The following is a 27,398-nucleotide window of genomic DNA, read 5'->3' as shown; positions in this document are numbered from 1 at the left end:
GATTTTACATTTCAGGAATCCAACATTTTGTTGGTAGATTTGTGGAGGTGTGTGGCATTAGATGTCTATACACAGGTCATGTAATTTACATAAATAACAAGGCACTGATTTGCGTATGCGGTGATGGCGCCCAATAGTGACCTAGATGGGTCCCATAGGATATATGTCAGGTGAGTCTGGTTACTGAGACATCAACTGGAGTTCACTATAAAGCTCCTCACACCACTGTGGCATGGTCCTGTCTCTGAGACATGGAAAGTTATACTGCTGAAAGATGACATCATCGTTGGGGACCACATCAAGCATGAAGGGATGCAGGTGGTTCACAGGTGCCAGCTTGTCTTTGATTAGTACCACAGGTACCACATAAGTGCAGGGGAATGTCTCCCAAAGCATAACACTGCTCCCACCAACCCGCATCCACGGTTTGCTGCATGTTTCAAGCTGCCATTCACCTCAATGATGGCATTTGTTGAAACGACCATTGACCTAGTGTAGCAAACATATGATTCACCCAAAGAGCTGATACATATCCATTGATCAGTGGTTAAATCCAGAAGTTAAAATGCTGACTGCAGTTGTAATTGATGATGTTGTTGGGTCAGCATGTGAACTTGTAGGTGTGATGTGCTATGGGGCCCCATGTTCAACAGTGTAAGATAAACGGCGTGTTCTGAAACACTTGTGCATGCTCTTTTGGCAGAGAAACCACCATTTGTACTACTTTACAGAGCAGACAAGTCTCCAAACCCAATGTTCTGTGAAGAGCCATGGACGTCCAGCCATTTAGCGCCTAGTGGTAGTTTCACTTTCCTTCTACCTCTTATTGCAGATGCTCATGACAGTAGCATGAGAACATTTGACCAGCCCACTGTTTTTGAGATACTCGATCACAGGCTCTGTGTAATAATAATAATCTGCCCTTTGGTAATGTCTCTTATCTTGATGGATTTCCCCATTTGCAGCCCATATTTTCGCTAGGGAGATCCTCTGTCCGTGTCTGCTCTGTTTGTGTACTTCAGTTACCATGTCACATGTCCACAACACCACCAGGCAGCATCTAATGTCACAGTGGGCAGTGTTCGTAATGTTTTGGCTGATCACTGTATTAGATTCTTCTAGACTAGTGTGGGGTATTTTAACACAATTACAAGTTTCAGAGGAGGTATATACAATAGTTCCTCAGTACTCAGCAGGTTGCTATATTTCTGTATTCAATGTAAGAATTAAATTCTTTTGGATGTGATTGATCAATGCGTTATGCATCATCCTGTGATGTTTCTAATTAGTTATCAACATTTTATTTTTTGACATCTTAGTTGTAAGTATATAAAAATGTTGAGATGATAAAAAAATGACTAATCATGATCTGCTGCAATTGAAATTAGATGCTGTTGATGGTTTAGTATGACTTTCAGTGAATGCTTATAAGCTGAGACACACCATCTACTGAAAATTTATCAGATTCTGCTGCTGTAGTCACTGTCTATCCCTTAAACACCAAAAATCATTCTATATGTTTTTTATGTTTTCTGTCTTCCTATTTCTGCTGAGGAAGGAATTTTTAAAAATTTCAAAAGCTTGAGATTCATCCCTTGAATTTATTCTAGTATGCAGCAAGTTTCAATATCTATCAGCCATTTCTCTTACATTTCATATATTGGTAATAATTACTAATGGCAAGATTTTCATGTAATTTCATAGATTTTCATGTAATTCCATTTTGTTTTGAGACTATGTTTTTTTATGTACAGTCCATCATTCACCTTCACTATGTACTGCGAAGTCGAATACCAAAAGGAGCAAGTGATATTTGAATATAACACATACACACTGAAAACAATGGTAGAATGAGCTGTCATCATCCAGCATATTCATCTGTCAATTTTTAAACAAATGATACCATTGATACATGATGCTGTCACTACACACATGGTGCACAGACATCATGAATTTCATGAGAGATTCCAAGAGCACTAGCATAACAATACTAGCTTGAGTAATGGTCTATAATGAGGAAAGTTGGAAGGCAGGACATGTGGAAGGAAGGAGAGATATTATAATGCTGGAAGGAGAGGAGAATGGATACTGGGATATAGAAATGCATGGACGATGCTGAAAGGAATGTGGAACCAAGGGCAATATATATGTAGGATGAGTGAGGAATGGAGACAGGTGCAAAAGAAACCACCATCAAATAAAGAAGATGCAACATCTCTAAACTGTATGCAGTTTCTTATAGCTAACTTATGACTGTTGTCTTGCGGTGAACCGAGAGGCGATACAGTATACATTATGTATTGTGGGGGAAATCCTCTTGGTGTGTGCAGCATAATTGTTTACACTCATGGTATGAATTCCAGTTGGCTGAGACCTCCTTAACTGTATTTAAACAATGGAAAATCCAGGATGGAATGTAACAATATTATGAAAAGGATAATTACTACTCACCATATAATGGAGATGCTGAGTCACAGATAGGCACAACAAAAAGACTGTCACAAAATAAGCTTTCGACCGACAAGGCCTTAGTCAAAAATTGATGACACACACACACACACACACACACACACACACACACACACACACACACACACACACACAAATGCAACTCACACCCACATGAGTGCAGTCTCTGGCAGTTGCAGCCACACTTCGAGCAGCAGCAGCAGTGCGTGATGGGAGAGGCAGCTGGGTGAGGGTATGGAGGATGCTGGGTTGTGGAGTGGAAGGGATAGCAGAGTAGGGGTGGGGGGATGGTGAAATGCTGATGGGGAGTGTACAGGGATGAGATGGAGACAGGGTAGGGCAGCTAGGTGCAATCAGGAGGTTAGATGGAGGGCAGGGGAGAAGTGGGGGGGGGGGGGGGGGGGGGAGCATATGGAAAAGGAGAGAAGTAAGACTGGGTGTGTTGGCAGAGTAGAGGGCTGTGTAGTGTGCAATGCTAGAATGGAAACAGGAAAGGGGCTTCATGGGTGAAGTCAATTACTAACGAAGGTTGAGGCCAGGAGGGTTACGGGAATGTTCAATATATTGCAGGGAGAGTTCTCACCCGCGCAGTTCCGAAAAGCTGATGTTGGCGAGAAGGATCCACATGACACAGGCTGTGAAGCAGTCATTGAAATGAAGAACATTGTGCTGGGTGGCGTGCTCAGCAACAGGGTAGGCCATTTGTTTCTTGGCCACAGTTTGTTGGTGGCCATTCATACGGACAGACAGCATGTTAGTTGTCGTGCCCGCATAGGACGCAGCACAGTGGTTGCAGCATAGTGTGTAGATCACATAACTGGTTCCCCAGGTAGCCCTACCTTTGATGGGATAAGTGATGTTTGTGACCGGACTGGAATGAGTGGTGGGGAGGATGTATGGGGCAGATCTTGCATCTAGGTCTATTACAGGGATATGGGCCTTGGGGTACAGGGTTGGGAGCAGGGGTTGTGTAGGGATGGATGAGTATATTGTGTAGGTGTGGTGGTCGGTGGATTACCTCTGTGGGAGTAGTGGGAAGGATAGTGGGCAGGACATTTCTCATTTCAGGGCACAATGAGATGTAGTCAAAACCCTGACAGAGTATATAATTGGTTGCTCTAGTCCTGGGTGTTACCGAGCTACAAGGCAAATGCTCCTCTGTGGCCAGATGGTGAGACTTTTGGAGGTGGTGGGAGACTGGAAAGGTAACGCATGGGAGATTTGTTTTTGTACAAGGTTGTGAAGATGATTACAGTATGTGAAGGCCTTAGTGAGACCCTCGGTATATTCCAAGAAGGCCATTTGTCACTGCAGATGCAAAGACTACGAGTGGCTGGGCTGTATGGAAGGGACTTCTTGGTATGGAACAGGTGGCAACTGTAGAAGTGGAGGTATTGCTTGTGGTTAGTAGGTTTGATACGGACAGAGGCCAACATCTAGAAAAGTGGCTTGTGGGGTTGAGTAGGGCCAGGTGAAGCAAATGGGGGAGAAGCTGCAATATATCTCATGGGAACATTGGACAAATGAAAGTACTGTGTGTCAATCATATCATTTGTTTAATAGTGGAGGGACAAATATTCTTGATTGTGACAGAAAGGGTCATCAATCTGTAGTCAACTTCAGACTGGTGCAGCAACTTGATAAAATACTTTCTGAAACCCAGTGCTTTATAATGTCTCATATGTCAGACAACTTTATGCTTACTTCTTAGTATGTTGTAATAGACATTTGGTTCTCCTGGACGTTCGTAAGTCCTGCCAAAGTCATTATTGGTGCAGAAATTGATGCTCCATATATAAATCTTTGGTGAAATCCAATAATGTGTAGCCAGCTCCAGGTAGTGTGACGTGAAATTGTTCATAATTCACTGCTTATAAAGGCATTCTGAACTCTAGTTGGCAGAACCAGGTGAGTTGCTGGGAGCACCACCTATCTTGAGTTAACACACCCCATAACCTATTTGACTTAATAATGACAATATCTTCTGTGGTAGGATCAGTATCATTATCTAGGCAAGATACAAGATTCCTCCCCCCAGGGAATGGTTGATATGACCAAAAATGTCCAGGACAATGATGGAGGTGACAAGATAGCTGAATGAGGAGAAGTGGAGGTGGGTGTCTCACCCAATAGTTCCTCCACAGGAAGTGCATCTCCAGATCCAGTTGTGGCAGGGAGGTTGAAGATGTGTCATTCATCTGCACCTCTAAAGGTGACACAATGTCCTTGGCGTCAAATGCATGGATGACAGAAACAGGGGAATAACGAGCTATCATGTACCTCTGCAGCATCTTCTTGCAGGACTGCATCATGATGGGAAGATGTCTGGAGTGGCTCCAGGCTGGAGCCAATACTGGAAGAGGCCAAGCTGTTGCCAGCTTACTGGATTGCAGGCAAGGGCAGAACTGATTTGTGCATCAGACTAGGCATGTGCCATATACTTCTGTGTCAAACATCATGTGGCCCTTAATGGCTGTGACAACTCTCAGAACACATTCTAGAAACTAATCATATGTTTTGGCCCAGACGTGGTGCCAACTGCATATTGGAAATGGCTGCTGGACATCAGATGTTGTTGTGCCAGCTGCAAGAGATACAGCAGTAGTATGCGCTGCCAGTAGCTATGAAGGATAGGAGTTGATGATTGGCCCTGGACTGGAGTTTTCTTGTATGCAGATTAAAAAAAAAAAGCATTTAGTGCATCTTCCTTACTGGTAGTAATGATAGCTTTGATCATTTGCATTTTGAATGTGTGCACTAAATGCTCAGCTTTGCCGTTAGAAGCAGGATAAAGAGTAGCACAAATCATTTGTTGGATGCCATTGTTTCTGCAAACAACCAAATGGACCGAAATTGTGGCCCACTGTCTGAGACCAAGATGTGAGGAGCAACCTCTATGGATAAGATATTTCTTAGAGAATAAATATTTGTGGTTGATGCAGTAGTTTTTGAGCAAACTATGGTATACATGGAAATTTAGAGAATAAATTGTTGACCACTAGCCACATGTCATCAAGGAAGGGGCCAATGTGGGTGATGTGGATGTACTGTCATAGTTGCTGCAACATCAGGCGCGGTGAAAACAGGTAACACAGCCACAGACAGCAAGTTGTGTGTGCCTGGTGAGTAAAAGTGCCCCACACCAAGTGCCTTGGTGTGCATCATTTACAAGCCGTTTGATGCGGAGTGGGGTCACATAGGAAAGGAGATTCAACATTTGTCTTATGCGGGTGAACAGACAAGTATATCACTGACAGCTTTTAGGTGATGTAGCAAGTGGAAGGTTTGAAGTTCAGCAGCAATTTTAGTGCACAGATGTTCAGGTATGCCCAAGGTGATGAAATAGAGGACTTGTTTGAGTGTTGGGTCCTGAGAGGTGGATCTATATTGGATTTGATAACGGAACTTGTTTAAGAATAGGGTCCATCTTTGGAATTGCTGAGCTGTTTTCTCCAGTATAATACTGTGAAAGCTGAAGAGGGTGGCAAGTAATCAGGCGATATTTCATTCATTAGAGGGAATTATGAAATTTTTCGATGTGAAAAATGGTTGAGTGCTGCTTTATCTATTTGGCTATTGCTGAGTTGAGTCGGATGTAATGTTTTTAGGTATAAACAGTGGAATTTTCGGTGCCATCAGGATTTTTGTGCAATAAAACTGTACCATTGCCTTGTTGCAGGGAGCATCTACATCTACATCTACATTGATACTCCGCAAGCCACCCAACGGTGTGTGGCGGAGGGCACTTTACGTGCCACTGTCATTACCTCCCTTTCCTGTTCCAGTCGCGTATGGTTCGCGGGAAGAACGACTGTCTGAAAGCCTCCGTGCGCGCTCTAATCTCTCTAATTTTACATTCGTGATCTCCTCGGGAAGTATAAGTAGGGGGAAGCAATCAGTCACAAGGGCCAATTGTTTACTGGGGTTGAAGATAGGTAGGCAAAGAACACATTGAAGGCCATGCTTTAAGTGCTCAAAAGCCTGTTGGCAAACAGTAATCCACTGAAATTTAGCACTTTTTTCAGAAAGTTGAGAAATTTGAATACCTCTGATTCCTTGGGCATATGTTGCCCATAATAATTGGCTTTTCCCAGAAAGGACTGTAATACTTTCAAGATAGTCATTGGAGGAAGTCTGATGGCAGCTTTGACATTTTTATTCAGTGGGCATAAGCCATCCACATTAAGGATGTGTACCATGTAGTCAGCCTCTGGTTTAAGGAGTTCATATTTCTTTAAGTTGTAAGGTGCCATTGTGTTGTAAGATTTGGAAAAGAAGGCAAAGATTGTGTAGATGTGATTATCCGATTTTCCTAGTAACAAGGATGAGATCCAGGTTGTTAGTGCAGGACAGGGCAATGAGTAAACTGTTAACAGCTAATGATGAATAACTGCAGGGGCACTATTCATGCCAAAAGGGAGGCAATTGTAGTGACAGAGGATGAAAGAGGACCGATGACCCTGAATTGCTGGAAGCTTCATATGATGGTAGCTATAGATACTCTTCTGCTAATATCAGTTTTGGAAAAACATTTTGCTACTACTCTTACCATGAAATGCATCCCGAGCTCTGTCTGGCAGAAAGGTTATATTCAACATATTCTGGGATGCTAGAAGTCTCTTATTCATACATTTTATACAGTGTGGAATGACAATCAATTCTGAAACTTGCTGGGTAAAAGCTGAGTAAATGCAATAGTGATGTGGTCTCTTTATTACCAGTGTAGTGTTTCTGTACAACAATGCTCAGCTACACTCTGCATATCAAACACAAATTTTTGCATCATTCAGGACTTATCTTTAATATCAGTCCCACAGCATAGACTTGGTCTCAAGTGATTTTCACCACTTCAAGCACAAAAAGTGGCTTGATTCCCAACATTATTACTCCAACTAAGAATTCCAAGATTGCTGTCATGGGCTAGCTGCAGCTCTTTTGTACAGACAGAAGTTTTTAACACATTAATAGCTATAAATATTGAAATATGAATGATGATTAGGTAGAGAAGTAATACAATGGACAGTGTAACAATTTTCCTAATAATTTTGCTTTAACTACCCCAGTAAAGTAAAAGTAGCCTAACAGAGGTTATTTTCCAGCTAGTGAGGTGATTACAGGTTCCTAATGTGAAATAATTTTGATGAAGGTAAGCACTAAAAACATGACAGTCAGATGCTTTTATAGACCACCTTCCTGAGGAGCTATAGTGAAGATACATTTCAGAGAAAATGTGCAGAATATCACAGATAAATCTCCTGACCATGTGATTGTGATTTTAATAGGGGAGGATTTCAATTTGTCGCCTAAAGAACAGATGAGTAATGGTAAAATGATTAAAAAAGTTGCCAGGACAGGGATTCATAAGAGATTGCTCTGAACATCTTTTCTGAAAATTATCTTGAGTAGTTAGTTACACAACCTTCAGGTAGAACAACTTCTTATAGCTATTAAAACTAATAGATCAAACTGTTCAATTCAGGTAGGACTGAGGAAGCATTTAGTGACCATAATGCTGTTACAGTATCAATGGCTATAGGTACTAAAACCAATATTAAGAAAGGAAGGAGAATATTTTTAATTATAATTTTGATAGGAAACATTTTTCAGGTCATCTAAAGGATCAGTGTCAGACATCCATATCTGGCGATGAAGATGATGAATATCAATGGACTTAAAAGGACTGCACAATATGCTTCAGACAGACGTTCTAAGCAAGATTATGAGGAATCGGGGATACCTGTCTTGGTTCAATAGCAACGTAATAAAGATGCTATAAACACAAGGAGAACTTAATCACAGATTTAAATAAATTCAAAGCCTTATTGACAAAGTAAAGCTGAATGAAACCAAAATGAGTGTAAAGAGAGCTATTCAATGATAATTAATCTGATGAAAAATCCTAAGAAGTATGATCTTGCAAAAAGTCAGCAAACTGTATGTAAGCTCGGTCATCAGTTTGCACTGAAATGGAAAAGAACTCAGAGGGTCCAAACAATAAACTCAGTCTTCAAAAATTGTTTTGCTGCAGAAGATCTTAGTACATTTCCTCCATTCAACTATGCCATGAATGCTGGAATGACAAGACAAATATTGTTTGTGTGTGTGTGTGTGTGTGTGTGTGTGTGTGTGTGTGTGTGTGTGTGTGCGTGCGTGTGTGTGTGTATCTGTACTGAAAAGTTCTTAAAGGAAAATAAATAAAAGCACAACTCACCAAATACACTGGGGGAGAGTAGATGTACTGATAATGGTTTCAACATCGTCCGCCAACAGATAGTGTAGTGGCATAGCTACCAGAGTGTCATCTGTGTCTACCCTTTAATAAGGAATGCTCACAGATAGAAGGGTCAGTGGGCTGCAAATGCGTGAAGCAAGCAGGCAACCATGCCATGAAAACACACTTGTGCTTCCTACAGCCACTGAGAGAGTTTGAAAGAGGTCAAATTGTGGTCTTCTACGTGGTGCACAGGTCTTTTTGGAGAACTGCCATACAAATTGGATGTGCTGCATCAGTTGTGGAATGATGCCTGTATCAGTGGTCACATGAACATTTTGAGACCCATAGATGAGGTTCTGGAGGTGCATGCAGCACAGATGCTCACCAGTACCATTGTATTGTAAGGGCAGCAGTGGTAGATCTTACAGGTATCACAGGACAGATGCACCATGTGATCAAAAGTATCTGAGCACCTGAGGCTGAAAATGACTTACAAGTTCCTGGCACCCTCCATCGGTAATGCTGGAATTCAATTTGGTGTTGTTGCACCCTTAGCCTTGATGACAGCTTCCTCTCTCACATGCATATGTTCAATCAGATGCTGGGAGGTTTCTTGGGAAATGGCAGCCCATTCTTCATGGAGTGCTGCACCGAGAAGAGGTAACGATGTTGGTCGGTGACGTGGCATGAAATCAGCATTCCAAAACATGCCAAAGGACTTTGTTCAGGCCAGTCCATTACAAGGATGTTATTGTCGCGTAACCACTCCACCATAGGCCATGCATTATGAACAGGTGCTCGATCGTGTCAAAAGATGCTGTCCCTATCCCCGAATTGCTCTTCAACAGTGGGAAGCAAGAAGGTGGTTAAAATACCAATGTATGCCTGTGCTGTGATAGTGCCATGCAAAACAGTGAGGGTTGCAAGCTCCCTCCATGAAAAACAAGCAAACCATACCACCACTGCCTCTGAATTTTACTGTTGGCACTACACACACTGGGAGGTGACGTTCACCTGGCATTCGCCATACCCACAGCTTGCCATCAGATCGCCACATTTTGTACCATGATTCGTCACTCCATACAACAGTTTTCCACCGTTCAATCATCCAATGTTTACGCTCCTAACACTAAGTGAGACGTCGTTTGGCATTTACTGGTGTGATGTGTGGCTTATGAGCGGTTGCTCGACCATGAAATCCAAGTTTTCTCACCTCTGGCCTAACTGTCATAGTACTTGCAGTGGATCCTGATGCAGTTTGGAATTCCTATGTGATGGTCTGGATAGATGTCTGCCTATTACACAGTAGAACCCTCTTCAGCTGTGGGCAGTCTCTTTCAGTCAACAGATGAGGTCGGCCTGTACGCATTTGTGCCGTACATGTCCCTTAATGTTTCCACTTCACTAACACATCAGAAACTGTGGACCTAGGGATGTTTAGGAGTGTGGAACTCTCAAATGCAGACGTATGATGCAAGTGACACCCAATTACCTTACCACGTTCGAAGTTCGTGAGTTCTGCAGAGCACACCATTCTGCTCTCTCATGATGTCTAATGACTACTGAGGTCGCTGATATGGGGTACCTGTCATTAGGTGGCAGCAGAATGCACCTAACATGAAAAATGTACGTTTTTGGGGGTGTCTGTATACTTTTGATCACATAGTTAAGAGGGCTTGTGAGCCCAGATGTGTCAACATGAATTTTTGTGAACCATTATTAAGACTAGGACTAAGGGCACCCACACCTGGAGCTGAGCTTCCACTCATGTCACAGAATCGATGTGCATGGCTTGATTGGTGTCTTCAGAGGATCACTTGGAAGATGAAATGACATGCCGTGTTTTTCAGCGATGAAATCGAGCTCTGGCTGCATGAAAATGGTGGTCGTTTGCATGTATGATGTAGGCCTGGTGAATGCTGCCTCTTAGATTGCATTCATCCGAGACAAACTGGCCCCTCCCAGGGTCTTTTGGTCTGGGGTGTGATATGTTACAACTCTCATTCACCTTTGGTATTTCTGGAGGGGATACCAACCAGTGCTCGGTATGTGCAGAATGTTGTTAAACATGTTCTTTTGCCATTCTTGCAGCAGGAAGGTGATGCGTTATTCCAACAGGATAATGCTTGCCCACACAGTCTGTGAAACTTAATTTGCTCTGCAAGATGTGCAGCAACTTCCCTGGCCAACATGATCTCTGGAATGGTCTCCAATCAAGCACATGTGATGGGACGAGAAGTAACTCAGCGACTCGTCAACCAACTTGTACAGAACCATATGAACAGGTTGAGCAGGTTTTTGTAATGTCTTCCAGGACATTCAACTGGATGCCAGAGACAGCGTCTTCATTGCTGCATGTGGATGTTACACTTCATACTAATATGGGCGTTTCAGCATGGATTGATACCTGGTAACTCAGAAATGCTTGTGCTAATGAACTGTAAATGTAATCTTTCATGTTCTCCACATGCATCTTTGCAACAACAAATCTTGACTAAACTGGAAACCTCTTCAAGGGTGTACATTTTCAGTTTTCCTTTTTTTTTTTTTTTTCAGGCAGTGTTATTGAATTGCTGAGGATTTGATAGGTGCAGAAGATGGGAAGGGGAGACAGAACAGAGGAAGAGGGAGACTACATAGAAGAGGATGTGAGTGCAGGATGGATGAAGTTAGGGCCATAGGGCAGTGTTTGAGGCAGGTGTGAGGCAGATGCTAGTGGAGAATAGGGCCTGGAGGATTATGGGCAACTCCCATCTATGCCAGTCAGAGAAAATGGTGTCTTGGAAATGGATTCAGATGCAATGAGCATTGAAGCGGCCATTGAAATCAAATATGTTGTTCCCAGCAGCATGTTCATCCACTGAGTGGTCAGCTCTGCTCTTGGCCATAATTTGACAGTGGCTATGAAGCCACTACAGTGTAATGAGCAAAGCATCACAGATCATTGCACATGCACAATGTGTGAGTGACTTTTTGGGTGGAAATGATTAAAATGCTGGTACTGCTGATAGTTAGTGGGCTTGATATGAGTGGCGGTCTGGATGAAGCCATTAGATATGAGTGGAGGTCTGGATGAAGCCATTAGGGAGGTGGACGACAATGTCCAGGAGGGTGGCATATTGGCTTATGAGGACCAGATGAAGCAGGTGGTTGAGAAGGTGTTGAGACACTGAAGGAATCTTCATAAAGTGTCTTGGCTCTAGGTACAGATCATGAAGATACCATCAATGACATCCGAAACAGACAATGGGTTTGGGGTTTTCAGTAGTTAGAAAGATTTTCTGTAGATGGCCGATAACGAGGTTGGTATAGAAGGGTACCTTGTGGCTGGCCATGGCCATGCTGAAGATTTGTTTGTATATCTTCCCCTCAAAGGAGAAAAACTTATGTGGAAGAAGGGTAGTTTGTTAGATATATAATGAGCAAGGTGGTGAATTTGTAGTTGAAAGGATTTTGGGAAAAGTAGTGTTCAATAGTGGCAAGACCATGGCGTGGGGGATGGTCTGTAGGGAGTTGGTGTCAACAGTGACAAACAGGGATCCAGATGTTTATGAGGTGAGAGCTAGTGAAAGAAGTGGTTCACATTTTTTATATGAGCATTCAGGCTGCGGGTAATTAGTAGGAGGTAGTCAATGAGAGCTTCTTTCAGTATGAACACAGTAACCAGCTACAATGGTGTGTTCGGGGTTAGGGTTATAGATTTAGGCAAGCAAGTAGGAGCTTGGTATGTGGAGGTAGCTGGAGTTAGGAGGGAGATGGATTTGGGGGAGATATTCTGTATGAGCCTAAAAATTTGAGTTAAGAATGAAGGTTATTCTTGACTTCTGGGATGAGATCACCATGGCACATCTTTTCTGTGGAAGAGGAATAAAAGATATAGAAGAACAAATCAAATATCCTGTGTACTATGCAATTAAAGAGTAGAAGACATGAATTTAAACCCAGAAAATCCTATTTCCAAGCAGGAATCATTAATTATACTACTGTGCCAAGAATAATAATTATGATGTATGGAAATTGGCTTAGATAAGTACAAATAATGTGGATTTTCATTCCTAAATTTATCTTGTACTTCATTTCAAGGTGTGATAGAATATGACACAAGCCATATCACAGGAGATACTTCTGAGGAGTCGGAAGTAATATGAGTATTTTAATCATTTTTCACCATAATAATAACAAAATGGTATTTGAACCATCTAGTAGCAGTCTATCATAGGCTGCCGACACAACAACGGGCTCCGAGTGATTGGAAAATGGTGTACATCAATCCCGTTTTATTAAGTATCCACATAATTATAGGGCTGTATTGTTGTAAAATTATGTAACATAACTGATACCAGAGTATGATGACCTTCTTGGAAAAATGGAAACAACCTCTAAAATATAGGAAACAACACAGATTCTGCAAAGAGCAATATTATGAAACTCAACTCACTCTGTCCATCCATGAGATCCAGAGGACAATACAGAATAGCTTCCAGTTTAATGATATTGCTTCCAGAAAAGAGTCAGTAGAATTCTGCAATGTGCCAAGAGATCAAAATATAATATTACGGAATACTGGATAGCACTGCTATTGGATTCAGGACTTTCTAGCAGACAGATCTCTTCACATTTTTCTTCTATGGGGTACAATCAACAGAGGTAAAATTAACTCGAAGACTACTGTAAGAGAGTGTTATATTGCCCTTACTGTTCATAATTCATATAAATTATCAGTCAGAATAGTTCAGAAGTCTACAAGATCGTTTGCAGGTGATATTTTAGTTTTTAAGGAAGTTGCAACGCCAGAAAATTTTACCAAAATGCAGGAAAATCTGCAGTGGATTGAGTTGTTTGGTGCAGGGACTGACAGTTGACCATCAAAATAACTACGGTTAGCAGCATAGCCCATTTGTAATTGTATCAAAATGAAATTTCAGTTTATTTGAATTTGACATTTATTTACATATTGGTATTTACTCTCTGTCAAGATTTTAAAATCCTGTTGAACAAGAATGAAAGCAGTTTTGTTATTGATTTACCATGTTGAACTCTGGATACTCACCATATTTGTAAATCATCTTGATCTAATATAATTTATGTTATCTTACCACAGTTATACTAACCTTATTTGTTGAGACTTCACCCGTTTCTTCATCAACAGTGAATTTAGTTCCCTTTTGATTAGGTTGTTGAACAATGGAATATTTCACCTGTCCATTAACTCCCTTATCTTCATCTGTTGCATGTACCTGTACAAAAATTTCTCTAATCATCCCCACATTTAGAAACTGGCAAGGCAGTACCAAAGGAAACAAGATGATACTTATCTTAAAGAAAATGTTATGAAAAGTTTTGCAGCAAGCATAAACAGTAGATCAATACCCCCTTTTTGAATAAAGGGGAAGATGAGGTAATCTGCTCAGGGTCCAACAAGGCACATATCTAGCACTTAGTACTCTGCTGTATCTTATATAAATAACACTTTATCTTTAAGACCAAAGTTTTAACTTTTCTTAGAAAATTAAGCTACTATGTAAATGTGAACTTGCATCTGAAATTAATCACAGTAATTTAAACAGTATTGTCATGAGGTGTTTGGTCAGTTGTAGCATATTTTTTCTTTGGTGTATTACTAAACAGCCACACAGTTCTGTAGATGTTTTTGATAAAATAATTAATATATTGTAAATAAATAATTTCCAAAATGTTTAAGAAACCACATATCAGTAACACAGGTTGGTATTTGTTCAGACAGTTGTTGTTTGGAGCATTATAAATGTCATAACCATACACACCTTCATCTTTTCTGTACATGGCTCACCTCTGGAGTAACAGTGTGCTGTATCTCAGCTATGAAGGTATGTCTTCACTGACATTCCTTCACTGCATGATTAGATACTTGTTCTCCTCAAGTTGATGGACGTCTGCACAAGTTCTTCCCAATTACTTTTTTATAACTGGCTTCAGAGATACTGAGCCTTGTGGTTATGATGCTACCATTATTAGTTCATTGGCAGAATACAACTTTTATGTTTTCCACTACATCTGCAGACATGACGTTTGCAATGATAAACAGTCTATCTAGATGAACTGCTGGTCTTGCCAAGATGGGTACTATCATCCAGATCTTGTCTGTAAACTGATCTTTCATGCCATATATCACCATGTTCATAACTGTTGATTCCCACATGTTAATCAGCCCCAAAGGCACATCCATCTTCCCAACCAGGTTTGGGTCTTCCACAGTTTCTCTGAATAACTTAAGGGAAATGATGAGACCATTCCTTTGAAGAGGATGCAGCCTATTTCCTTCCCCACTCTTCTCCAGTCTGAGCTTGCACTCCATCAGTAATGAGCTCATCATCAATGGGACATTAAAACTAATCTTCCTTTTCTCCTCTCCAAACTCTTTCATGTACCTGTCTCCCAAACCAATGAATTTCTCTGCCACCCACAAAGCATACAAAATATTGTGGACCATCCTTATGCAGTGCAAGTGTGTGTGTGTGTGTGTGTGTGTGTGTGTGTGTGTGTGTGTGTGTGTGTGCGCTGTCATACACCACTGAAATTAATGTAAAGTAATTTGTACCACTGAACTGATTAGAGTAAAAGCTACCATAAAATGCATAAAATGTAAGAAAGGATGTATACTCTTAATCATTAATATGAAAGTTAGTCCTGAGAAGTTAAGTATTCTTTTCTGCCAGTTAATGGTGATGCCTGACACCATAATAAATTCCACTCATAGTAGTGCACTAGCTTCAAATATTTTGCTATTCATGGTGTCTGCATTAAATATAAATGTGCCAAATTGAGTAAAAATGCATAAGATTGCAGTAACACAAATAATGGATCCTACATGAAGATATTTTGGAGAGAAAGTTTCTCTTCTAGTTAGGTAAGAGGCAGGTGGAGGACAAGAGAACATGCTAAGGCTAATGTTAATAGGAAATGTTGACCACTGAAAAACATATGTATGAGACGGGGGAAATAACCTCAGACTTCAAGAAGAATGTAATAGTAACCATAATGCAACAGTAAGCATATACTGAGAGGTCTGAATACTATTGAACTATCTGTTTAATAAGTCATTGTTGCAAAAATACTGAAATGAATTATTTACAGAAGAACAGAAAAACTGGTAGAAGTCTGTTGGATTCTGGGGAAATGTAGGAATAGCAAAGGCAATATTGCCCATATGACCTACCCTAAAAGACAGGTTGAAGAAAGGCAAGCCTACATTCTCAGCATTTGTAGATTTAGTGTTATACATGCACTGAAACCAGGCTTCGGTTACAAGTATCAAAGGGCATGACAGAAAAGCAGTGGTCGAGAAGGCAATGAGACATAGTTGTAGCCTATCCCCAGTGTTAATCAGTATGCACACTGAGCAAACTGTGAAAGAAGTCAAGGAGAAATTCAGGAATATAATTAGAATTCAGGGAGAAGAAGTAAAAACTTCTAGGTGTGCTAGTGACATTGTAATTCTGTCAAAGACAGCAAAGGATTTGGAAGAATTGTTTAACAGACTGGATAGTATCTTGAAAGCAAGATACAAAATAAACATCAACAAAAGCAAAGCAAGGGTAATGGATTGTAGTCAGATTCAAAGGGGTGAAGCTGAGAGAATTAGATTAGGAAACGATACTTTAAAACTAGTAGACAAGTTTTGCTATGGGCAGTAAAATAAATGGTGGTAGCTGAAGTAGAGAGGATGTAAAATGCAGACTGGCAATAACAAGAAAAACATTTCTGAAAAAGTGGAATTTATTACCATCTAATATCAGTTTAAATATTAGGAAGTCTTTTCTGAAGGTATTTGTCTGGACTGCAGCTTGCATGGAAGTGAAACAAGAACAGAATAAAAGCTTTTGAAATGTGGTACTGCAGAAGAATGCTGAAGATTATATAGATAGATTTCATAACTGATACGGTGGTACTAAATCTATTTGGGTAGAAAAGAAATTTAGGGATCAGTTGCTAGGACACATTCCAAGGCATCAAGGAATTGCCAGTTTGGTACTGGAGGGCAGGGTGTGTGTGTGTGTGTGTGTGTGTGTGTGTGTGTGTGTGTGTTAGGGTGTGGGGGAGGGGGGGGGGGCAGGTTATAAAAATTGTAGAGAGAGACCAAGGCTGGAATACAGTACTCAGATCCAAATGGATGTAGGTTGCAGTAGTTCTGCAGTGATGAGGAGGCTTGCACAAAACAGACTAGCAAGGAGAAAAGCTGCATCATATCAGACTCTGAATTAAAGACTACAACAACAAAAGCCACTATCACTGTTTATCAGACTTTCTGTCTTTCCTGTTTCCTCATATTCTTTAATAATGGAGTCCCAAAAAGATGTTGCTGTGGCCATAAGTATTGTTATATCATACTCCATTGAAAGTCCAGTGGAGATACAACATCCATCTACAGGGGACTTGCTTGGTTGCAGAAGACAAGTAGACTCGTGGTGTTGATGTTCAGTGTAGCATTCTACCACAGTGCATGGGGTCTGACTTATGTAAGCAACACCACATTGCCTTCTGCAATAACAAATTGTCCTTTACTCATCCCAGAAGGTTTGCAATCTAACATAGTGGGCAGAAAACACTTTCAACTGAAATTTACAGGTGATCCTTGCTATCTTGAAATAACTGCTGTAACTGTCTCTGACAGGGATACGGGACTATCACAACTGTCGGAGATCGACCATCGCTCATGGCGCTTGTCCCAGACAGCACCTCAGTCAATGTGAATTCACTACAGGTGGCACAATCAACATATGTCACACTCCTGGAAGACACATCGTGTCATGTGGCAGGACCTTATGATTGCCATTTGCATTTAAATGAACTGCCAGCCTGGAGTATCACCTCTGTTGGACTCATTCCTATGGAAACATACGTACAACTGCCTTGTATCTGGTGTAAAATGATGACAATTATCTACATTTTATGGACTTCAAGTGCTCCGTTTCAGTTGGCAGTATTCAGTTAGCATCAAGCAAACCTTCCATATACTCAATTTAACAATGTGCATACTTGTATATTTGGTATATTCAATAAAATTGTGTTCGTAATTATAACTTGCAACAGTGGCAACAAATATTACCAAATATTGAGTACATTGATAAATCTGGTGACAATGATATGGAATTTATGAAACAGTAGCTTCTACAACAGCATGAACAATGACAGAGCGATTGACAACTACTGCTATGCAGTGGGAACAGGGCTAACAGCTCACGGCCAACCAACTGGAACAGCATCAACAGCATCTGGCCTTCCTACAGCAGCATATAAGGGTGTTGTCTACTGGAAACAAGAAATCTTTGGCAATCCCACTGTTTCCATCGTTTAAAGTCTGTATTGACAAAACGGAAATGTATCAATGTCATCTCAACCATCACTTCACTGCTTATGAGGTAACTGATTCAGATCTCAAAATATCATTTTTTTTTCCTCTGAGGGCTTCACATAGTGTGTTTCTGTTGTTACATAAGTTGTCCCCCATGAAGAATCTAGACATTTTGTCTTTTGCTGTTCTTGCTGCTGTTGTTGTTCAGTGGTCTTCAGGCCAAAGACTGGTTTGATGCAGCTCTCGATGCTACTCAATCCTGTTCAAGGCTCTTTATCTCTGAAAACTGCTGCAACATACTTCCTTCTGAATCTGCTTACTGTATTCATCTCTTGGTCTCCCTCCATGACTTTCACTCCCCATACTTCCGTCGAATACTAAATTGTTGACATCAATGTCTTAGAATGTGTTCCGTCAACCAGACCCTTCTTTTAGTTGAGCTGTGCCACAGATTTCACTTCTCCACAACTCTGCTCAGTACCACCTCAGGAGTTAACCAATCTACTCACCTGCTCCTAAGAATTCTTCTGTAGCACCACATTTCAAAAGCTTCTATTATATTCTTATCATCCATCTTTCACTTCCATATATAGCTTAACTCCATAAAAATACCTCAGGAAAGTCATCCCAACACTTAAATCTGTATTCTGTGTTAACAAATTTCTCTTCTTCTGAAACCCTTTTCTTGCCATTGGCAGTCTACATTTTATGTCCTCTCTACTTTGGCCATCATCACTTTGTTGCTGCCCAAGTAGCAAAACTCATTTACTACTTTAAATGTCTCCTTTTCTAATCAGCATTTAGTTTTACTTCATTCTGTTATATTTTGCTCAACTTCATAAAATGTTATCGGATCATTATGGTTGTCAATCCCAGGTATCATGCGCTAATTTAGAAATTTGCCAGCATTATAAAAGGTAATCTGAATCCTATAAGACTGGTTCATAGACTTTCAGGATCTTAATTGTCTTGTGAATTTTCCTGCTTCAGTCAAACATGCCAAAAATTGTATGGAGCTTCAATGATTAGAGTGTCACTCATCAGATATTTGCCAAACAAGGAAGTTTACACATAGGCTTTAAGGCATTCTGATCCTTTTTTACAAGAGGTGCTTAAAATAACTCAGGCATTCGAATTCATGTAGGAACCACAAATCCATTGGAGGCTCAGTCCATTGAGTCCACAGTACCACAGGAAAACTGGCATACATGTGTCATAAGCACATAAGGAAAAATGAGGCACTCTCAGGCCATACAGGTAAACATGCTAGTCCCGAGAAATTTCTTTTCTCTATGCATAACAGGCAACCAGCACTCAGACAGAGCAGCACAGCTCCAGGTGCATCCGAACAGTTGTTCTCTAGTTGTAGTTCCTCTTCTGAGAACTTATTGAACTATCCACCTGAATAGAAAATTAATCATTTAGCCTCTTGTCCAAATTATTTCAGCTAACATCCTCACTCCTACTGCCAACCTCGGTTGGTTGCCTGTTGTACTTGTGACACTAAAAGTCACGTTACAAGTGTGTAAGTCACATGGTAGGAGGTGAAATAGGAACAGAGATGAGTCAAAGACAGAATCTTGTTATACTGTATCCTTTTACTACCACACTAGACAGTGTAATTCAAATGAAGCAGTGCATAACATTAAAATTTTAGTAGATCCAGAAACCAGAAAACCTGTAAACTTATTATTAATGTTACAAGTTTGTAGTAATGCAGTCACTGCATATACTGATACATTATCATCTATCATAAATGGTAATATCTATATCATGTTAGGTTCCCCCATACTAAAACTGTTTCATAGAAAAGTAACTGCTTATGATAAGTTTCGTACAAAAAATTTCTAGGAAATTTCCATTCTTGGCTATTAGTTCTAGCAATACAAAAACATATTTAGTTTAGATGTATTCGAACAGCTTGGTTTCTCAATTAGAAAATGTGCATTTCGTATCATCTGAGAATCCATTCCAAGGCATACAAGAATTAACTGCTGCATATACAGATCTATTTAACGCAGGAGTGGAAGCTATGGATGTGGCAGTGGAAATTCTTTCATAACAGGCAGCTTTACCTCACTTTGTGCATGCACACCCAATCCACATGTATTATGGGATGCTGTTAAAGTGAATTAGAGAGACTGTCTCATCCAGCCAGTGATATCTCCACTAGTCATTGTAAAAAAACCACTTGGTTCTTTCCAAACGCATGGCAATTTTAAAGCTATAAATGCCCAATGGATACTTTCCAAATTATGTGGTCAGATGACCTGTTGTAAAAATTGAACAAAAGTGAATGCCATACTAAAATCAATCTATCTGATGTGTACTTTCAGTTACCTCTACACCTAGGAGGTCAGTAACTGTTAGCATTATATACTTCTTTTAGTCTCTATCAGTACAACTGGCTGGTTGCAGTTTTCCAGCCACATTTGGAATAGTTAACACAGAACATTCCTTTGAACTGCAATTATCTCAATGACATCATCATTACGGGTGCGCCCAAGAAATGAAAATTCTTCCAGAAATATGTCAAATACCTTGGTTTCATAATATGAAGGAAGGATGTACATCCTATCACACAGCGCTTCCATGCCAGATAAGGTCCTCACAGGTTCTGTGACACCAATTGTAATGAGTTTTAGGCGGACATCACTGCTTTATTTTGGCATGCTCTTTCCTGATTCTATTTTATGTTCAACCAAGAATACTACAAGGAGACAAGTTTTTTATGTCGTACTATGAAGGAAGAGTGCTAGAGAGTCAGTGACACTTGAACAAACTGTGTTTTGGAGGTATGTGGACGATTCCTTCATAACATGGCTTCATGGAGAGATAAATTAATACAGTTATTACACTACATCAGCTACATTCATAAGAGCATATATTTTTTTCTGGAAACAGAGAAAGATGTTTATCTGCATTTCCTGAATGTTTTGGTTAGACAGAAGAATGATGGCTCTCTGGGGCATTCTGTTTATTGTCAGACTACTCATACCAATTTTTATTTACAATCATCACCTGTCCCAAACTATGATTGTGCTTAGAACACTTTCACAAAGAGCTCACAAAGTCTCAGGACCTGGTAGTTGGCCTAAACAGCTTGTCCACCTAAAGACAGTGTTCCAGGGAAATGTGTATTCTACCCAGCAGATTAACCTTCAGTTTGGAAAAAAAAAGAAAAAAAAACCACCATCCAAACAGGCCTTGAAGGCTGAATGGTACTGACCATCCACTGTGTCATCCCCAGCCCCCCTTAGGCATCACCATATGCGGATATAGATGGGATGTGGTCAGCACACTGCTCTCCCAACTTTTGTCAGTTGGATAAAGAAGAGAGAAAGCTAGTAACATCTCTGGCTTTTAATGATCTTTCCTTTGGGGGCTACAGTCACATAAATTTTTTTGAAAGGAATTTCTGCCAATTAATAGTCAAACAGCAGAAACTTAAAAATAAACTAATAAAATAAAAAACCCTCTAGCTTTCTTCCCTTTGTCAACAATAATTCATTTAAGATAGCTAGCTGTTAACAGATGGTGCTGTACACTATACAGCTCATAGCCTGCATGTACTCAAGCACTTCGAGCTGTCGAGCTGAAACTCTGTGCAGTGGCTGATGGGAGTGACCGTAAAGGCATTTCCCATATTCGCTCACGCCCACCAGCCATCATTTTGACTGTCTTATAGTAAACAAACTCATCCCCTGCGAGGGGTCTTTGCAGTCACATTACAAACTTTTCAAAATATCCACATTTTGCAGTAGAGAAGTGGTGCAAATGAAAAACAAAATTTTGCCTCATATCTTGTAGTATTTCAACAAAAATGGATTCAGTTGCCTTGCAGATCAAGGATTCAGTTTTGTCCAGCACGGTGGGATGATTACGGTAGACAATGTCTTTCAATGTGCTCTACAAAAACTAGTCACAAGGTGTATATCAGGTGAATAAGGGGGCCAATACATGCTTGCCCCAGTATATTTGGGATAGTGCAAAGCAATGAATCTATCCCCAAAGTGTTCATCAAGAAAGTGAAACACCTGTTTGGTGCGATGCAACAAACCTGGTGAATGGAAACATGTGTAGACTGTTTCTCAGTATTGCATGTGTGTTGAAACTCTTCAAAGCAGTCTCAGTTACAATTCTTCAGACAAATTTCCTCAGATTTTGCTGATTAAGGCCAGAAACTGTGATGGCATTTTCAGGAGCAACTACAGCTGGTCTTGGGCCATCATTCCCAATGAGACCATCTGCCATGCTGCCCGTTCATTTGAATTTGGTGAAATGCTTGTGAGTAGTTTTCACATCAGGTCCTTTTATATCCTTAAATCATATTTCAGAACTGTGCCTTGTCATATTACTGTGTATTAACCTGTTATATTGCAGTACCAGAAACACGCATTGTTCAATGGAATACACAGTTTGAACCTCTCCTTTTGGTACACTAATGTCAGTTCAATTTACAACAGAGGAACTGATCATACTGTGCTTGAGAGTACTATTTATTGGTGCTATTTATTGCAGTTATAGTGCCATCTGTTGGCAGCTTTTCTAGCTACTATTTCTAAACTTATGTGTAAAATTCTTACAGCTTTCACAATAAACATACTGTCTATCACATTCTTCTATCAGTTTTCATTATCATGTTATTTAATTTTAAAATCAGTGAGACATTTGTTTGACATCCCGTATATTATGCATGAATGAAAATACTGTCACTGCTGCTGCTACTACTACTAATAACAACAACAACAATAATAATAATAATAATGTAGCTATTTGAAATGACTGACATGCAAAGCAAAGAATACATGTTGCAATCTTTTGTTATTTGGAGTTAGTGTATCTGAAGGAAAGGAGACAAAGATTCAGAGAAAAAAGAACTTCATAATAAAAAAGAAGTTGGAAGTAATTATGTTACATACAATTTTTAGTTTTGTTTTGGGCTCATCCTGCTGCATCAGTCACAGTCTGTAACTTTAAACAGTGGAAAAGCTGGGATGGAATAACTGAATGACTTTGGAATAGACTTGCTCAGAGGAGTTACTGAGCACAGACAGGTGCTTAAAAGTAGACTGTTGGATGTTGGCTCTCAGACAAAGTCCTTCATCTGATGAAGATAAGACATATGCTGTCTGCTGACATTGTGGCCATGGTGGTTGGGGCCATGGCCCCTTTGAGACAACAGTGGCCAGTTGTCTTGTGAGTTGTGTGTGTATGTGTGTCTTTTTTATCTGCTGAAGGACTTTGTCTGAGAGCTAACATTCAATAGTCAACTTTTAAATGTGTCTATTTACTGTTCAGTGCCTCTCCTATGCAGTGAGTTGCAATGTATCCTAATTCATATTTTCAGTTCAAAATGTTAAGACTTATTTTCCATTTAATTCCTTGAAATATTTTATTTTTATTACCTAATCTGTCTTTACCTGCATAAAAGGCCACTATAGTGCAACAATATCAATTCTTCCACTTTAATTAAGCAGTCTTTTCTTTATTTGGTTTGATGTCATTTTGCATAGATATGCGTAAAATACTGGAAAATATTTTTAAAAATATATGAGCATCAAAATTAAATAGGAATGATTCTATGCTTGGTAACTGAAATGATGTGGTCATGAGTGATAGCAAGAGGGAGTGACGAATAAACAAATAATGAGAATAAGGAACTACAACTGAATACCAATTAATAGACTTGTACAGCTGAAGCAGTGGAAAGAAATAGCCCAAGAACATCAAGGGTGAAATAATGAAACAATGAAAGGATATGAGTTGGAGAGAAGAAAAAAAGAGAAGAAAGAAACAGAATCATGAAAGACACAGAACAATTTTCTTATTTACATGTTGCTACCTACAAACACAAATGTTTTTCACTCAGTAGTGTAATTCTTCATTCACTCTTTTTCTTACTGACACATGGTGAGTAGTTAACATGCATTTATGTGCCGTATTTTAATTTTGTTCAGGTTTCTAGTATCACAGTTAATGCATTGGTATTTTTCAGGCAATATCTTATTTTATTACATGCCATCAATATTTAAAATAGTAGCATCTTGACTGCTTTTAAATACAATACCTTAATGACAGGGCTTCCATTTGGTGCACCTTCTTCAACTTTAGGTGAGTAAGTTCCACAGTCCTTAAAAACTGGTTTGTTGTCATTCACATCAGTTATGAAAACAACAACAACAGCTGTGCTTGTATGAATAGTGCTATCCCCGTTAACACAACATGAACCATCATCCATTGCTGTTACATTCAGTTCATATTTATCACGATCTAATGAAATTTCATTACCATGCAGACGTATTACACCTGTGATTTCCTCAATAACAAACTGTCCAGATGATGTCCCACCACCAACAAAACCAAAACGCACATTGTCACCATCTTTATCAGAAGCAACAACTGTAGTAACTAAAGTGTTGGGTCCTGCATTCTCATCAACATTTGGTGTGTAAACTTGTTGAGAAAACTTAGGCTCTTCATCATTTTTGTTCTTTGTGTAAATTCGTACTGTAGCAGTCCCAGTCTTTGATGGTTCTCCTGCAGAGTAAACAGATATATCAAATTGATAAGATTGAGAAATCTGCTTCAGCTGTAAATAGGAAGAAAGAAAATTATTTGAAGAAATAACATAAAAGTATTGGTACAAACTAGTAGCAACTCATGTTCATTTAAATTCATGCACTCCTTGATGTAAAGTAAATATATAAAGATCATTACGAGAAAAGTAATGAGATTGACAACACGGTGAGAGATCAGACAATGCTTCTTTGTTCTACTTGTGTAGACCAGTGTGTTCATCCCTTCCAGATGCTCTGTCTGAGTTTGAGCTCAGCATAGCCATCACATGATTTTGATGGCGTCATCAGTGAAGTTGTGTTTTTGCTGTGTGTTACAAAAAAGGAACAGTGAAATTTAGAGGAATATTATGCCATCAGATTTTCTGTTAAACTGGGGGAATCCATGAGCGTGACCACTGAAAAGTTGAAACAGGCCTAAGGGGAACATTTTTTTACAGAAGCACAAATCATTTTTGGAAGGTCAAGAACATGTTAAAGATGAACCTCGAACCAACAAAACGTCAAACATGTGTGTGCACTTGTAAGATTTTTCCTCCAGGACAAACTATCAACTAAGTGTTTCACAAAGATGTTCTTGAAAGGCTTGAGAAAAGAGTGAATCAAGAAAGACCATACACTGCAAACTTATGGATGCTGAATCATGACAACACACCATTCACACAGTCATTTCTGTCACAGAATTTCTGACCTCAAAAAACATTTATTCCACAGCCCCACTATTCACCTGATCTGAGTCCTTGTGATTTTTCTTTTCCTGAAAGTGAAAAATGTCGTAAAAGGACATCATTTTGGGACTCTGGAGAACATTCAAAAGAATTTGACCAACATTTTAAAGGCTCTACCAGTTGAAGCCTTTCAGAGCTGCTACCAAGACTGGGAACAATAACTCTGCCAGTGTATAGCTACTGATGGGAACTACTCTGAAGGGGACAATATTGTTTGAAAAAAATAAAAACTTGGGTAGATAAAAAATTTGTCTCATTACTTTTCTCACACACTTCAGAACAGACTGATAACTTAATCACAGTCAAGTATAACAACTGTGTTATGGTTGTGATGATAGATGGAGAACAAAAGATTGAAAAATCAGCCATTAACAGAAACCATTTAACAAGAAATGTATACCTTCAAGTGGAGTTGTACACCTTTTTGGGACAAAGAATACACTAGTGTAATTCCAGTCTAGGAAAAACTCCTGAATATTTGCCTCCATCACTATTAAATTACCAATGGTGTAATGATACCATCTGAATCTACACTGTAATAGTTCCCAGAGGTTTCAGCATTCAAGAACCTGTATGAGATAATGTTCACTATCAGCCCAAAAGTCGTGATGGCAACACTCCAGTAACTGTTCGGACTGGTATGAGTCTTGCCAAGTGCATAGCAATTGTCCACGAGATAATATTTTATTAAAACAATTGAATAGTCCATCTTAAGCACAAAACACAAATGGTGCAACATGGCAGAATGAATTTCATTTGGTCCTGGGGCTATTCCACATTCGACAGACAGAGAAGTCCAGGGTGACTGTGTTTCCTAGTAACATGTTGGAGATGCTCACTCTTATCACTTCCACTGTTCTGTGAATTGCCTGAAATTCTGGTATGTGCCTGACTCGGGAAGTTTTCATTCTTACAACTATTTTATTTTTAAAAAGAGAAAAAAAGCTGCTCTGCCATTCTGTGAGTCTTATCTATAAGTGTACTCAACACAATGATGTTTCTTGATATAACCATACAAGAATGTGTACTTTTTTGCCTGAAATCCTTTATTGACTCTCAAAATTGTGTGTTAAGTGTGATATGGTTATTGGAATTCAGGAATTCCAGCCAAAATCTTTCTTATTCTCCCTTATTCCACTTATGGTTTTGCTACTGCAATTTAAGTGGAAGCACGATTTCCTGCTGATGGGATACTTTTACACTTCTGCAGAGCCCCATATGCTTCCACATTTGCCTGGTGGCAACTCCACTCCAACAATGGACACATTATGTTCAAAGCTAACTGGATGATCTGGAAATGGATGCCGAAGTGCCTTGATGAATAACTTATGTAAGGTGATCCACCTCATCCTGTACATTGTCTTACCATTCATACACAACCTATTGGTTATCAGACATTCAGTTCATCCTATTCTTAAATTAATGGACCATCCATGTGGCAGGCATCCTTTCAGCGAGATGAATCCGTATTAAGAAATGGTAGCTTGAGTGCAAATTTTAATGACATAAGAGATGAAATCAGCACTAGTGTCCCCTCCTCACTAGACATTCAAATTATATGGCATTCATTATGAAAATGACTCATTCATACCACTGTACTATATGCTCTATATTTTTCAGGTTGATAGTCTGATTAGGCTGAGTGCGATGAAATTTCATGAGGGATGACAAATAAATGATTATATGATCAAAACATTATTACAATAACATAAGTACAGAACAAAATAAACATCAACCTCTAACAAGATTTCACGTTTTATATGAAGAATGTTCTTTCTTTGTGGTATTCAAGTTGTTTATCTTTGAGTTTAATATACAATTTTCAACATAACATTGAGTTGAGACACCATTATATCTTTCTTCTTATAACTAAGCTCAATGAAAAGCACACATATCAATGTGCACATAGTTATTCTTGTTCAGAGTGGTTCAAATGGCTCTAAGTACTATGGGACTTAACATCTGAGGTCATTGGTCCACTAGACTTAGAACTACTTAAACCTAACTAACCTAAGGACATCACACACATCCATGCCCATGACAGGATTTGAACCTGCGACCGTAGTAGCTGCGTGGTT

At 39.6% G+C, this 27,398-nt stretch overlaps 1 protein-coding gene across 1 annotated transcript in view; it reads right to left on the bottom strand.

Annotated features, from left to right (window-relative positions):
- The window catches only part of LOC124799095 (neural-cadherin-like), a 1,093,765-nt gene that overhangs the window by 575,901 nt on the left and 490,466 nt on the right, over positions 1 to 27,398 (bottom strand). Inside the window, exons 7-8 of the mRNA XM_047262634.1 lie at positions 24,085 to 24,554; positions 13,795 to 13,920 (exon numbers count right to left, since the gene is read on the bottom strand). Of these exons, the coding sequence (XP_047118590.1) occupies positions 13,795 to 13,920; positions 24,085 to 24,554 (596 nt within the window). The remainder of the gene's footprint in view (positions 1 to 13,794; positions 13,921 to 24,084; positions 24,555 to 27,398) is intronic.

Source organism: Schistocerca piceifrons, chromosome 5 (assembly GCF_021461385.2).
Source record: "Schistocerca piceifrons isolate TAMUIC-IGC-003096 chromosome 5, iqSchPice1.1, whole genome shotgun sequence".
Lineage (NCBI taxonomy): Eukaryota > Metazoa > Arthropoda > Insecta > Orthoptera > Acrididae > Schistocerca > Schistocerca piceifrons.
The sequence above is the reverse complement of the archived record's forward strand: the minus strand, read 5'-3'. Positions and strand labels throughout refer to the sequence as shown.